At 65.5% G+C, this 13,056-nt stretch overlaps 4 protein-coding genes across 4 annotated transcripts; 3 read left to right on the forward strand and 1 right to left on the reverse strand.

Annotated features, from left to right (window-relative positions):
- The first annotated feature begins 15 nt into the window (after window positions 1-15).
- H696_01532 (isopentenyl-diphosphate delta-isomerase) lies at window positions 16-1,545 on the forward strand. Its single transcript, XM_009495429.1, has 4 exons — window positions 16-187; window positions 295-461; window positions 644-809; window positions 1,033-1,545. Exons 1-4 carry the CDS (start codon window positions 28-30, stop codon window positions 1,299-1,301), a joined length of 762 nt encoding a protein of 253 aa, XP_009493704.1. The 5' UTR covers window positions 16-27; the 3' UTR covers window positions 1,302-1,545.
- Window positions 1,546-2,108: 563 nt separating this feature from the next.
- H696_01533 (hypothetical protein) lies at window positions 2,109-5,011 on the forward strand. Its single transcript, XM_009495430.1, has 7 exons — window positions 2,109-2,382; window positions 2,558-2,730; window positions 2,902-3,216; window positions 3,314-3,424; window positions 3,498-4,367; window positions 4,501-4,625; window positions 4,775-5,011. Exons 1-7 carry the CDS (start codon window positions 2,334-2,336, stop codon window positions 4,968-4,970), a joined length of 1,839 nt encoding a protein of 612 aa, XP_009493705.1. The 5' UTR covers window positions 2,109-2,333; the 3' UTR covers window positions 4,971-5,011.
- Window positions 5,012-5,454: 443 nt separating this feature from the next.
- On the forward strand, window positions 5,455-8,645 carry H696_01534 (hypothetical protein; the record flags this gene model as incomplete). The annotated part of the gene is made up of 7 exons (XM_009495431.1): window positions 5,455-6,057; window positions 6,244-6,708; window positions 6,833-6,967; window positions 7,081-7,527; window positions 7,714-7,977; window positions 8,090-8,218; window positions 8,355-8,645. 7 exons carry the CDS (start codon window positions 5,455-5,457, stop codon window positions 8,478-8,480), a joined length of 2,169 nt encoding a protein of 722 aa, XP_009493706.1. The 3' UTR covers window positions 8,481-8,645.
- Window positions 8,646-8,904: 259 nt separating this feature from the next.
- On the reverse strand, window positions 8,905-11,029 carry H696_01535 (methionyl aminopeptidase). Its single transcript, XM_009495432.1, has 5 exons — window positions 10,933-11,029; window positions 10,122-10,727; window positions 9,724-9,926; window positions 9,470-9,613; window positions 8,905-9,336 (listed from the first exon to the last, which is right to left on the reverse strand). Exons 2-5 carry the CDS (start codon window positions 10,676-10,678, stop codon window positions 9,026-9,028), a joined length of 1,215 nt encoding a protein of 404 aa, XP_009493707.1. The 5' UTR covers window positions 10,679-10,727; window positions 10,933-11,029; the 3' UTR covers window positions 8,905-9,025.
- Between the last annotated feature and the right edge of the window lie 2,027 nt (window positions 11,030-13,056).

Consider the following 13,056-nt stretch of genomic DNA (forward strand, 5'->3'; position numbering starts at 1 on the left):
CCCCCCCCCCCCCCCCCTCCCGCCACCATGTCCACCCCCACCGTCACCTCTGAGATCCCCGTCTCTACCGCCCCTCCCCCCGTCGATCTGTCTTCCTACGACCCGGTCCAGGCGGAGTTCATGCTCGAGACCATCGTCGTCGTTGACAACGACGACAACCCCATCGGCTACGACACCAAGGTCAACTGTGCGTCGTCGGATCCGGCCGACCGGGCCTCGGCTCTGCTTTGTTTTCTCGCCCTCACATCCGTCTGACGCGCCCTCCTCGCCGCCCTCCCGCTCTCCCCGATGCAGGCCATCTCGTCGAGAACATCGACAAGGGTCTCCTTCACCGCGCCTTCTCGGTCTTCCTCTTTAACGAGAAGAACGAGCTCCTGCTCCAGCGTCGTGCCTCGGAGAAGATCACCTTCCCCGACCTGTGGACCAACACCTGCTGCTCGCACATGGCCTACACCAAGGAGGTGCGCACCCGCGCGATTGCCCCCGCTCCTTCCCACGGGCCCGCTGTCCCCCTTCCTTTCCCTCCTTCCCTCTCTCTTCCTCTCCTTGCCGAGGACCAACGACTGACAATCGACCTTCGGGCCCCCCCCCCCATCCTCCCCTTCCCCCTGTCTCGCACACGCGCACCCTCCCTGCGATGCAGGAGCTCGACCAGTCCAACAACCGTGTCGGCGCCAAGCGCGCTGCCCAGCGCAAGCTTGTCCAGGAGCTCGGCATCACCCCCGAGGCCCTCCCCCTGGAGGACTACCGCTTCCTCACCCGCATCCACTACATGGCCCCCTCCGGTGGCCAGTGGGCTGAGCACGAGAGTGCGTTCCCCGCGCCGGCACATTCACACGCGCACACACCTCCTTCCCAATGCCGCCCCTCTCCCCCCTTTCTCTTTCTCTCTCTCCCCCCTTTCTCTTTCTCTCTCTCCCCCCTTTCTCTTTCTCTCTCTCCCCCCCCCCGCCTCTCCTGGCCACTGACCGAGGCTGATCATCGACTGGTGCTCTCTCTCTCTCTCTCTCCGCGCGGCACCCGCCACTTCAGTCGACTACATTCTGATTGCCAAGCGCGCCGGTGTTGTTGCCAACCCCAACCCCAACGAGATCAGCGAGACCAAGTACGTCTCCATGGACGAGCTCAAGGCCATCCTGGACGAGGACGTCAAGCTGCGCGAGGCCGGCCAGCCCCCTGTTGTCACCCCCTGGTTCCGGATCATCTGCAACGAGTTCCTCTTCGGCTGGTGGGAGACCATGCAGAACGAGGGCTTCGAGGCCCTTGCCGGCATGACCAACGACATCATTCACCGCATGTAAGCGCATGTGTATGACGAACTTGCACGCGGGACGGGGGCGATATTCCCTCTCCCTCTCTCTCCCTCTCCCCCTCCCCGCGCAGGACACACGTACACATACTCACAGACTCCACTCTGAGAGATGCGCGAGACTGGACATCCTTCCCCGCCCCTGCCATATCTCCGCCATGCGCTTTCCCTCTCGTGTGCACGTGGTGTCCCCCTCCCCCCCCCCTCTGTCGCGAATAGACACCCTCTCTTTTGTATTTGGCCGCTTCTGCGGTGCGCGCTCGTGCGTGCATGTGCAGTCTGGTGTTGTTGTTTTTTCTTGCCACTCATCCAGCATCCCGTGCATGCGGTGGGGAGCTGCTCTCGGCACGGGGAGGCGAGAAGCGCGAAGAGGGGGCGAGGATGGCAGATCACAGTCCGGTGTCAGTTTTCCACACACATACACACGCGTGCGTCCCCCCCCCCCCCCCTCCCCCTCCCAAGGTTGGACATCTCCCCGCGTCGGGAGCCGGAGAAAGTGGAAAAGGTAACGGGGGCGCCGCTGACCAGCCCGCTTCCCAGCCCCCGGGAGATTGGTCGCCCGCAGGAGGAGAAGTGGCTATTGCCGATGGCAGCCGCGCCCGGGTGGGCGTGCGCCATTCGCATTTCGGCCACCGCGCGGAAGGGAGCGCCCTCATGGAGCGCCTTGCCATCTACCACACGTGATTCGCGGACCAGCGAATCTAGTTATTCTTCAGCGCGCGATCTCCCCCGTCCCCCGCCGCGGCAAGGCGGCGGCACCGTGCCGATCGCCTCACCAGCCTCCGGACCTCTCTCTCTCTCTCTCTCTTTCTCTCTCTCTCGCCCTCTGCCCTGCTCCCTGATTCGCCCGGTCTTTTGCCGTGTGTTGACCCCCTCCCAAGCGGCAGACCGGCCTCCCGTCTCCTCCCCTCCTGCTGCTCTCCCCGCCTCGCCTCCATTCTCTTCAACTGCCAAGGGCACTCCTCGCTGCCGCCTCCGATCGCCGGACCAGACCGGCGCTCCGCACGACTGCCCTCTGGCAGCAATGTCGAAGGAGATTGTTAGCATCCAGCTCGGCCAGTGTGGCAACCAGGGTGCGGCCACATGCGAATGCCAGCCAGCCAGCCAGCCAGCCAGCCAGCCAGCCAGCCAGCCAGCCAGCCAAACTGGCCCTCTCCCGCCCCGCCACCCGTTCCTTTCCCCGCAAACAAGGTGTCCCTGTCTGACGCTGAACGCGCCCTGCCCCCACCGACATCGCCGGAAGCACAGTCGGTCTGTCATACTGGTCGGCTCTCTGCCGAGAGCATGGCCTCTCGCCAGATGGCGTTGTCCAGTCCACCCCCCTGGGCCAACACACCTCCGACATGAAGGACATCTTCTTCTCCCAAGTGTCCGACCACAAATGGGTCCCGCGTTTGGTGATGGCCGATCTGGAGCCACGGGTTCGTGCCTAGCTTCCAGACATCCTTGCACCTGTGTGCGCACAGTCCCTGACACGCCCTGTCTTTTGGGTACCGGGGGCGGACGGACGGCTCCGGCAATCGACCATGCCCACACACACACACACACGTGTACATGTAATCCCCCCTCCCCTCCCCCCCCCCCCCCCCCAGGTCATCGACCAGGTGCTCGTCGGGCCACATGCCGACCTCTTCCGACGCGACCGGGTGTTCAAAGGCAGTGACGGCGGCGGAGCCGGCAACGTTTGGACCAAGGGCTACTGGGAGTCGGCCACCAGTGGGGCCGGCACCGACGCGCCATCGGACCTGGCCTTCGAGTTCCTCCTTGGAGATATGATCAACCGCGAGGCCGAAGCGTGTGACCGATTGGAGGGGTTCATGCTGACACACTCGATCGGCGGTGGAACGGGCGCCGGCGTCGGCAGCCGGACTCTCGAGTGGCTTGTGGACAACTTCCCCTCCAAGCATGTGCGTCTCCGCGGTGGCTTCGCCGCCCTTCGCCGGCCCGCTGCTCGGGGCCTTGTGGGGTGCGCCTTCTGACATGGACCCGACTGCCCGGTCGCAGATTCAAACATCCTCGATCTTTCCCCAAATCCGCGGCTCCTCGGACGTGGTGCTGGCCCCGTACAATGTGCTGCTGTCTCTCCGGCGCCTGGCCGAATGCGCAGATGCAGTGGTACGCATCGCTCCCCGCCCATGGGAAGGCCGATCCGCGTGCTTCTCCCACTGACGCCCGCCCTCGTGAGCAGTTTGTCTTCGACAATTCGGCCTTCGCCAATTCGTCGCACTTCCGCCAGAGCCAACTGGCGGGCCTCGCGCCCAAGGAATCCTTCGGCGTCAACAACCGCTTCATCGCCCGGGCGTTGGCGCTGGCGACCGCGCCGATGCGGCTGCCCTCGACGCCCGGCGGTCCGGGGTCGGCCTCCGGCGGGTCGGCCGGCCTCGGCGGCATCATTGCCTCCCTGGTGCCGGACTCGCGGCTGCAATTCCTGACCCCCTCTCTGTCTGCCTGGCCGCGGGCGGTCGGGGACCTTCCTTTGGCCGGAGCCGGGGGGGGCGACTTCGACCCTGCCCTGGGCGGCGGTATGTATCCCCTTTCCGGGCGCGGTGCGGGTCCCGGCACCGGGGGCCAAACCCTGCGCGACATGCTGCCAAACCTCCTGCGGCCGGACCACCGGCTGGCCGGAGCCCCGGGCGGCCCGCCCGGCCGGCTGATCGCCGCTTGGGCTTCGATTAGCTCGGGCTCGGCTGGCGGGCCTGGCGCGGCGCCCTCGCTAGAAGCGCATGACGTACATCATGCGCTGGCTCGGTTGAGACACCGCGGCCTGCTGGTGTCCACCAGCCATGCCCCCAGCTCGCTGCCGACCACGGCGCAGTTCCTGGCCCTGGGCCAGCAGGCGGCCACCGCGGCGGCTGCCATGTCGCACGACCACCTGCCAGCTGGGGGGGGCTTCCGGCGGCAGGCCTTCTCCAGCCCGCCCCCCTTCGCCCCCTGGGTACCGGCCTCCCTTCAGATTGCTGTGTCTGGCCAGCCGGCCGCGATGCCGGCCGCCACCGAACCGGCCCCGAACCAAGCCCCTGATGGGCTTCTCCTGTCCAACTGGACTGGCATTGCAGCAGTGCGTGCCGAGCACTCCCTCCTCCCCCGCCCCCCTCCTTCCATTGTCCGGCCTTGGCTGTGCCTGCATTTGGGTGTCTTCATCCCCGCCGGTGCACTCCCTCACTGACCATTGGATTCGGGCTTTCGCAAAGACCTTCCACGAGTATTGCACCGCCTTCTCGCGTATGAACACTCGCCGGGCATACTACCGTCAGTACACCGCATATCTGCCCTCCCAGTCGGATGCCGACTTCCACGAGGAACTTATGCAGTGCTAGTGCGCTTTCTCCCCTCCCTCTCTCCGCCTCGGCCCGTCTCTGCCTCCGCTCACCCTCTTTCTCTGACCTCCCTCCCCCCACACACACCATAACGGCAAACCCGCCCCTTGTTCCCTCCCTCCATGTCCCTCCACCCTCCGGCACACAGCGATGCCGTTCGCGACCTGATCAGCGAATATTCCCTGGCCGAAACGGCCGACTATCTGACCGCCACCGGTGCCGAGGACAGCCCCGCCGATTTGACCGCCCACCAGTACCAGCAACGGCCGCCGCACCAGCACCACTCGGACCACCCCCACTCCTACCTCAGTCACCACAATCATCTGTCAGGTGGCCGCTTTTAATAGATCACGCGGCGAATCGCCCCGCCCCCCTCAACTGCCGCCGCACCTTCCGGCTTCGACTGCGCAAGTTTCCCGCTGCTTCTCTGTTGGGACTCCCCGGTGGCGTTGGGTAGGCCTGCAGGCGCAAGCCTGTCTGTGCGTGTGTGGTGTGGGCGGGCGCGCGTGTGGTGCTGACAATGGGGGGGGGGGGGGGGGATCAGCACCACCTCCTTTGCGCCGCCCTCCTTCGACTCCCGGCGCCCCTCACCCGAGGCACGGCCAGCCTTTTAGTGAACCAGGGCATGCTCAATGCGCCCCTTGGCAAGCTCCACCACCCCTCCTATCTCCCTCTCTCCCTCTCTGGCTCTCCTTTGCCATCCTGTATCTTGCCTTTTTCTCGATCCTTCTTCGCACTCCCCCCCCCCTTGATTTCAGCTCCCTTCACCCGAGCCAATTTGCTCCTCCTGCCGGTGGTGTGTAGGGCACGCCGTAAAAGCGCCGCCTGATGTCCTCCCGCAGCCCCGACCGCTCTCGGCCGAGTCGGTCCAGCCGGTCCTCCCGGCGAGACCGATCGGTGTCGGAGTCTCGGTCGCGGTCCCCCTCGCGCCGGAGCGACCGCGACCGCGGCCGTGACCGCAATGTCAGTCGCAGCCGCAGCCGCAGCCGCAGCCGCAGTCGCGATCGCAGCTCTCGGAGCAGTGGGCGCCGCTCGAGCCGACGTCGGAGCGATCGTCGGCGCTCTCGCTCCCGCTCCCGCTCCCGGTCGCTGGATTATTCCTCGGACGAGGACGATCGTGACCGGCGGTCCTCTCGGAGGTCTCGGCGGTCGCGTCGCGACCGGTCACGCTCGCGCGACCGCCGGCGGTCCTCTCGGCGCAAGTCCTCCCGCCGGTCGCCTGAGCGCCGGTCCTCCTCTCGTCGCATCGTCCTGTCGGACGACGAGTTTGACCTGGACGGTGACAGCCGCCCGGCGCCCGGGTCCGCCTCTGCCGCTCCTTCGGCAGACCTCTTTGTTTGGTCGAAGAAGATCCAGCATGAAAAGAAGACCCTCGGCCTGACCGCCAGCCAGATCGCCGCTCGCAATGAGGAGCGCCGGAACCGGTGCATTGTACGTTACCGCCGTCCTGTGGGCTGCTCGCCCTGTCTCTTGACCGGCCCTGGCGCATTGCCCCACTCTCTTTGCGGAAGGAGGCCGCCCTGGCCCATGGACGTCGTTGCTGACACTCCTCCCTCCCTCCCCGCCCCCTCCTACTCCATCCTGCACGTGCGCACACTCACACGCATCGGCCGGCAGAAAGAGGCCGCTGAGCTGCGTCTCCGTCGCCAGCAGCTGGATGAACAGCGCGCCCTGATGGGACATGCATCACTCACCGAGAAGGAGGAGGCCTTGATGCGTGAGCATTCGCGTAAGGAGGCCGAGTTTAACGTCCGCCAGGCACGCGCTCGTGCTGAGATCCGCGTCCGCTCCGGCCGTGCCAAGCCCATCGACATCATTGCACTTTGCCTGGACATCCGCCCCCCCTCACGTCATGGCGACATGAAGAGTGACTTGGCCGCCGCCGGGGATGCTGGCCCCGATGGGGCCCGCTCCACTCCGCAGGAGGAGGAAGATCCCGAGGACGGCCTGGATGTGGAGGTTGCCATCGACGACCCGGCCGAAGTTTTCCAGGGCCTGACCTTGGAGGAGCTGGACGAGCTGACTTCGGAAATCCAGTTCTTCCACGAGATCGACACCGAGCAGTTCCCCGCCTTCTGGTCGGTACGTTGGCCTTGCCATCCGGGCGCCAGAAGCTTTCTTTGTTTCGTATTTTTTTTCCTTCTTGCTCCCCCTGCTGCGGTTGCTGATTTGTTTGGCGCTCGCGACCCTTTGGTTCATTTCGCAGAACTTGCTGATCATCTGCCAGGATGAGCGCGCAAAGCTGATTGCCGGCTCGACGGTCAGCACGACGGTCGCCGGGGTGCATGGCGATGCCGCCGTCGCCATCGAGAAGCTACTGGGTGGCAAGACCACCAAGCAGGTATGCCTTGCGCACTGTTCACGCCCCTCCTCCCTCCGTCTGTCTCTCCTCTGCTCCCACCTGCCCCGGCCAAATGCTGACCATGCCTTGCCTGCCATCTGGCTGCCCAACAGCTTGATGAGATCAAGCTCGATGTCCAGCAGAAGCTGCGCTCTTCGTCGCTTGTGGACACGGACTTCTGGAACTCCGTCGCCAAGGCCATCCACGTTTATCGCGCTCGGGCTCGAGTGCGGGAAATCCATGTGGAGCAGCTGGCCCAGCGCCTGGAACGTCTGGAGCGTTTGGAGAAGCGCGGCAGCCGACGCGCCGCGGCGCCTGAGACGGACGCCTTCGGCCGAGATGCAGCCCTGGCCCGGCCCGCGGCCGACGCCGGCGACCGGCCGGAAGAGGAGCCGGAGGAGGAGGTCTATGGTGGCCTGGCCCCGCGTCCGGTGGTGACCGTGGCGCAGCTGATGCAGCAGCGCCGGCATCACGAGGAGAGCGGTGGCGACCTGGTGGATGTCCGGCAGCTGGACGACCCGTCGGTCCCGGTCACTGGCGAGGATTTCGATCCATCCGACGTACGTGCCCAACCCAGCCGGAGCATTTGCTCAGGCGTCGATCGCGCCCTTCGCTCCCCCCCCCCCCCTCCCCCTGTCAGCGCACTAACACCGACATATATCCACGCAAATGTGCTGCCCTCACGGACATGCGTGTGTGTGTGTGTGTGTGTGCTCGCGCGCGCGTGCGCGTGTGCGCCCATGCAGACTGCCATCGAAATGTACTCCACCGAGCGCCGGAAGGGCCTCAGCGAGGACGAGCAGCTCTTCAACGATCTCATCAGTCTCGACACATTGGGTGGCAGCGATGGCAACCAGCTGTCTACCATGCTGGCCGGGGACAAGTACCGCCCCCGGAAACCGCGGTATTTCAATCGCGTGCAAACCGGCTTCGACTGGAACAAGTACAACAAGACCCACTACGACCGGGACAACCCCCCGCCGAAGGTTATCTTCGGCTACAAGTTCAACGTACGACCGACTCCTTGCCACACTTCCCTCGCCGCTCGGCGCTTCATTCGTTGCTCACCAGGCCACCATCGATGCGGCTCGCGGCCTCCTCCCAAAACACGCACACGCGTAGATCTTCTACCCCGACCTCATCGACCCCCGGGCAACGCCCACATACACTCGTCTTCCGGATCCCGAGGCGCCGCCTGGGCCGGACCCCCCGACGGAGATCCTCAAGATCAGCGCCGGGGCGCCGTACGAGGTGCGCCCACTGTGCCCCGGCATGCCCCGTGCTCCTTCTCTCCCTCTCGCCTTGCCCCTCGCCCTGCTTGGCCGTGGCCGTTGACCGCTGACTCCTTCCCCTCCAACCACCCCGCCGCCGGCCCTTCCTGCCAAAGGATATTGCCTTCCGTATCATGCGCAAGAAGTGGGAGATGGCCCCGCGGAAGGGCTTCCGCTGCTCGTTCGATCGTGGCGTTCTGCAGCTTCACTTCAACTTCCGTCGACTCCGCTATCGGAAGTAAGCTGTCGAAGTGGCGGCGGGCCATGCATGGGGCAGTCAGCATTGTCTCTTCTTCTTTTTTTTCGATACCCCGCACGCTACACGCACTTTGGCCGGTGCCTGTGTGTCAGTGTTCTCGCGGCCCCGATGCCATCTCTATATATAAACATGCATTCATACATCCACACACATCCATACACACTTGGAGAGGAAAATGCATCCCCCACATGGTGGCAGTCACAGAGGAGAGGAAGAGAAGGAGGAGGGGGCATGTATTGGGTCGCGCGGGCTGTGGTGCATGCGCCGCCGGCTACTGGGCTCCTTTGGCCTGTCGCCCGGCCCCTCCCGCGGGACAGGAGCCAGCAAGTGACATCCCACAACAAGCGGAGGAGATGGGCAACTTCGGGGGAACAGCGGGGATGCATGTGCTTCTGCGCGCGCCATCCGGGGGGAGAGGGGGGGGGGGGGAGGAAGGAGGGGAATGTGCCACCTCCTCCTTGCCTTTCATGGCAGAAAGGAGGCCAGCAGGGAGGAGAGCTGACACCATCTGGAACGGGGCGCATGCGATTAGGCGGTCTGCTCGGTGGCCTCGCGGCGGGCCTTCTCCGAGGCGGTCTCGTCGAGGTGACGGTACTTCGGAGCGTACTGGCTGCCGAAGTAGCGACCGTCCTTGCCATCGAGCCCCTCGCCAAGGGTAAGGACCTCGACACCGGTGTCGGTGATCAGGAGGGTGTGCTCGAACTGGGCGGAGCGCGAGCCATCATAGGTGGTGGCAGTCCAGTTGTCCGGCCACATGATCTCCTTGACGGTGCCAAGGTTAAGCATCGGCTCGATGGTGAAAGCATGGCCCTTCTTCATGACGCCAAAGGTCTTGTTGTCTGTGTGTGCAAAGGAGTGGCGAGGGGGGGATGAAGGTGTGAGAATGGTGCTTTGCGCGTGCTGCTTCACCTGGGAGAAAACCCGGCCAGGAAGAATGGGGGGTGAACGGCTCGACGGGGGCGGGAAACATACTGGCGTAATGGGGGACGTTGGGCGGGCCGTGGAAGAGGCGGCCAACACCGTGGCCGCAGAAGTTGCGGACGACGCTGAGGTTGTCCTTCTTGGCACGGGTCTCGATGATGCTGCCCAGCTCGCGATAGGCCATGCCCGGCTTGCCTATGGTGGGAGAGACCAAAAAGGAAAGCCGACGGTAAGTAAGAAGGAACCGCGCGGTGCAAAGGGAGAGAGAAAAAGGGGAGGGAGAGGAAGAGAGGAGGGACACGCACAGGCATCGATGGAGAGCTCGAGGCTCTCACGGGCCGCATAGACCAGGCGCTTGGAATCGCTGTCAACCTCGCCCACGAAGTAGGTCTCGTTCAGATCCGAGTGGAAGCCCTCCAGGTAGACCGACACATCGATGTTGAGAATGTCGCCAGCAACCAGCGGCCGGGCATCCGGAATGCCATGGCAAATGACCTCGTTGAGCGAACTGCATATGCAATCCGGGGGGGGGGGGCGAGGAAGAGAGAGAGAGAGAGAGGGGGGGGAGGGAAGGAGGGAGAGGGAGGAGAAAGGGAGAAGATCGAAGAGACAGCGGTCAGAGCGCCGGGCGCCAGGGGAAATGGTGATAAAAAAGTGGACCAGCGAAAAGCAGAGCCAGCGAGGGGGAGCAGGACGGGCGCACGTGCAGCAGGACTTCGGGAAGCCCATGTAGTTGAGCGGACTCGGGTAAGCATCCGCCTCGACGATGGCCTCGTGGATAATCCGGTCAATCTCGTCGGTGGAGACACCAACCTCGATGGCCTGGGCGCCGAGGTCCAACATCTGACGCCCCAGGCGGCCGACCTTCCACATGGCACGCTCCTCCTCGGCCGTCAGGACGGGGATGGCGTTGCGCGGCCAGCGGCGCTCGCTGACCGGCTCGCCGGTCTTGGCGTAGTCCGGGTAGACACCCTTCCAGCCGGGCGGCATCTTGCGGAGAGGCGACAGGGGCCAGGGATAGAGCTCGCCGCGGAACATGGGCTTGCCGATGGACCCGTACGGCGCGTACTTACGCTCGGCCGCCAGGTGCACCAGCTTGTGGACATTCCACACGGACTTGAAACACTCATTCGAGCAGAAGAAGGACCCGCGCGACTGGGCCAGCAGCGGGATCTTCAGGCAGCTCGGGCACTGCAGGGTGGCGGCCTTGACGTGGCAGCCCGCGCACATGGGGTTGTCCTTAACCTCGTCGGTGGACATGATGAAAAATGGGTGGCGGTTCTTCTCCGGGAGCGTCGAGCGTGGGAGACTAGACCAGAGGGCAACGAGGGGCGGGGCGGGGCGAGGCAGGGCGGGGTGAGGACGGGGGGCGGGAGGGGGAAGGAAGAGAGAAGGGACCAGGTGAGTGGGGGTGGCGGGGGAATGAACAAGCGAGCGAGTGAGCGAGCGAGTTCGGGTCGAGCGAAAAGTGACGTGAGGACGGGCGCGGGGGGAGGGGGGGGGGGCGGGCATACGGCAGCAGAAATGATGATGGGGGGATCTGGTCGGGAGTCTTGCGGGGAGCGTAAGACTGGGCTTGAGAGTGTCTCTGAAAGCTCTCTGCCACCGCACGCCTCCCCCCGCCACGCACACACACACACACGCAACATGCACACGCACATGCACAAACACAAGCACGCACCGCACACATCCGGCCCACGGCCCCGGAGACATGGGTGCTAGTGGACCTGAAACCCGGGCCCGGTGTGGCCTGGCCATGCGTAAAAACTTGGTGGCTACCCGCGGGCCAGCCCGGGATGATGGCCGCGAACGCCAGGTCGGGGCCTCGCGCGGGATGGGGACACACCGCCCAGCCAGCCCTCCCCCCCCCCCCCCCCCCCCCCGCGCAGCACCCCGCAGCTGGGTCACGGCAAGGGGCCTGCGCCCAAGTGGGCCCACGCACAGCTGACAGGCACCCGAAAGAGTGCAAGAGAAAGAGAGATAATCGGAGGGGGCGGGGGTCCTTGGGTCGGCGACGCTCTCCCCCGGCCTGGGAATAGAGAAATGTGTGGCCGGGGGGGGGGGGGGAGGGGGGGAGGGGGGAGACCGCTCCGTCCCCGCCCCCACTGCCTCTCCAACCCGCGCAGGCCCCCTCTCGGGATTATACGTGTATGGGGCGGGGAGGGGAGGCTCGTGGACGCGCGCGCGCGCGCGCAGACGTGTGGGCGTACCTGCGGGCCAGCAGCGCGGGAAAATATCCCCTGACTCCCGTCGGACCGGTCTCGGCCGTCCGGTGGCCTGTGACGGAAGAAAGCCGCGTGAAGGGCGCAATCTCGCGCCGAATCTGGGCCCGGAGGCCCGCGTGGATTCCACATGATCAACGTCCGGATCTTCCTTTGCAGAAGCCCCGGTGTGGTGCCTCGGCATCCAAAGGGCGGGCTGTGTCTAAGTCGCCTCCCTGAACGTGGATGAAAGGGGGCAACAATCCCCCTCCACCCCTGCCTCTCGCGTGGGCGTGCTGGGTGAGCAGTGGGAGAAAGCCGCGCGCCCAACGTGGAGGTGTGTGCGTGTGTGTATGTGTGTGTATGTGTGTGTGCGCGCGCACGCGTATGGCCGGCCCCCTTTCGGTGAGGAGGGCGAAGCGCCGAACGAGGCCCCGGGTCATCCAGGGGCTCCTCGGGGGGCGAAACGGGGGTGGGGCCCTCCTGCCCCCCCCCCCCTTTCCCCCTGGGTGGAGGCTTCCCTGAATCCCCGGCCTTGCTGGCGGTGCCCACTTCCAGGCCCCAACCAACGAGGACAGGGGGCGACATCTGGCGGGCCGATGGACCGGGGCCTGTGCCCGGCCCAGGGCCTCGAAAGGAGGGAGACAAGAGCGCGTGCTAGGCTCGGGAGGCTGGCAGGGGCCAGAAATTGGGCACAGGGCCGTTACATTTTTCAAAAAAAGCTTCGTGACGGTCCATTGCCGGGGGCGCGGGTGGGTCGCGGCTCGCTGTCCAAGGCAAGCGCGCCGGTGCATCCTCCTGCCCACTTGCAGGCGAGGCCCCATTGCCCGCTCGGACGTACAGCACGGCCGCCATTCACCCTGTGCGACCGGCATTTGCCTGGCAAATGGTGTCTGATCAGCAGGCCACATTCCGAGGCGATTCTAACCCTATATTTCCCAAAGGGCGTGCGGGCCGCACACGCCCGAGATTGAGAGTTCCCCGCGCCCCCGGGGGCGTTGCTCGCATCCCTTTCGGGGCGTGCGCCGCGGTCCAGCCGGTGGCAAGCATCCAGTGCGGCTGGTCTCTCCGCACATACATCCGCAGGCCAAACCACGGCACGCACATTACACGGGGTCCCCTCGCGACCCGCAGCAACCGGAGGCGGGGGGGGGGGGCTGGACAAGATCCGTGCACAGAGCAACCTCGATACGATTCCCGAAGTCGAGGCTTCCTCGCCGAAACCGGCGCAGGCCGAGAATAGCTACGGGCAAAGAATGGGGGCGCGAGCGCGACGGCGCCTTGGCCGTGCTCCCCGCCCCCCACCTGCCCGCTGGTTTGCCGTTCTCTGTCCGAGACACGGTGGCAACACATCCATCAGCCGCCAGCTCACCATTCAGGTACTCGGACCCTCAGATCACCCCCCTTCAGGAGACCACTCCCTCCGCCCCCCCCCCC

The sequence above is a fragment of the Fonticula alba genome (genome assembly GCF_000388065.1).
Source record: "Fonticula alba strain ATCC 38817 unplaced genomic scaffold supercont2.2, whole genome shotgun sequence".
Lineage (NCBI taxonomy): Eukaryota > Rotosphaerida > Fonticulaceae > Fonticula > Fonticula alba.

Excerpts from the sequence above, each read along its gene's own strand:
- H696_01532 (XM_009495429.1), top strand. The coding sequence starts at position 28 with ATGTCCACCCCCACCGTCACCTCTGAGATCCCCGTCTCTACCGCCCCT. Across the intron at positions 188-294 it reads CTACGACACCAAGGTCAACT|GCCATCTCGTCGAGAACATC; the intron begins GTGCGTCGTCGG and ends TCCCCGATGCAG. Across the intron at positions 462-643 it reads ACATGGCCTACACCAAGGAG|GAGCTCGACCAGTCCAACAA; the intron begins GTGCGCACCCGC and ends CCTGCGATGCAG.
- H696_01533 (XM_009495430.1), top strand. The coding sequence starts at position 2,334 with ATGTCGAAGGAGATTGTTAGCATCCAGCTCGGCCAGTGTGGCAACCAG. Across the intron at positions 2,731-2,901 it reads TGGCCGATCTGGAGCCACGG|GTCATCGACCAGGTGCTCGT; the intron begins GTTCGTGCCTAG and ends CCCCCCCCCCAG. Across the intron at positions 3,425-3,497 it reads CCGAATGCGCAGATGCAGTG|TTTGTCTTCGACAATTCGGC; the intron begins GTACGCATCGCT and ends CCTCGTGAGCAG.
- H696_01535 (XM_009495432.1), bottom strand. The coding sequence starts at position 10,678 with ATGTCCACCGACGAGGTTAAGGACAACCCCATGTGCGCGGGCTGCCAC. Across the intron at positions 9,927-10,121 it reads TTCCCGAAGTCCTGCTGCAC|TTCGCTCAACGAGGTCATTT; the intron begins GTGCGCCCGTCC and ends TTGCATATGCAG. Across the intron at positions 9,614-9,723 it reads CGAGCTCTCCATCGATGCCT|GCAAGCCGGGCATGGCCTAT; the intron begins GTGCGTGTCCCT and ends CTCCCACCATAG.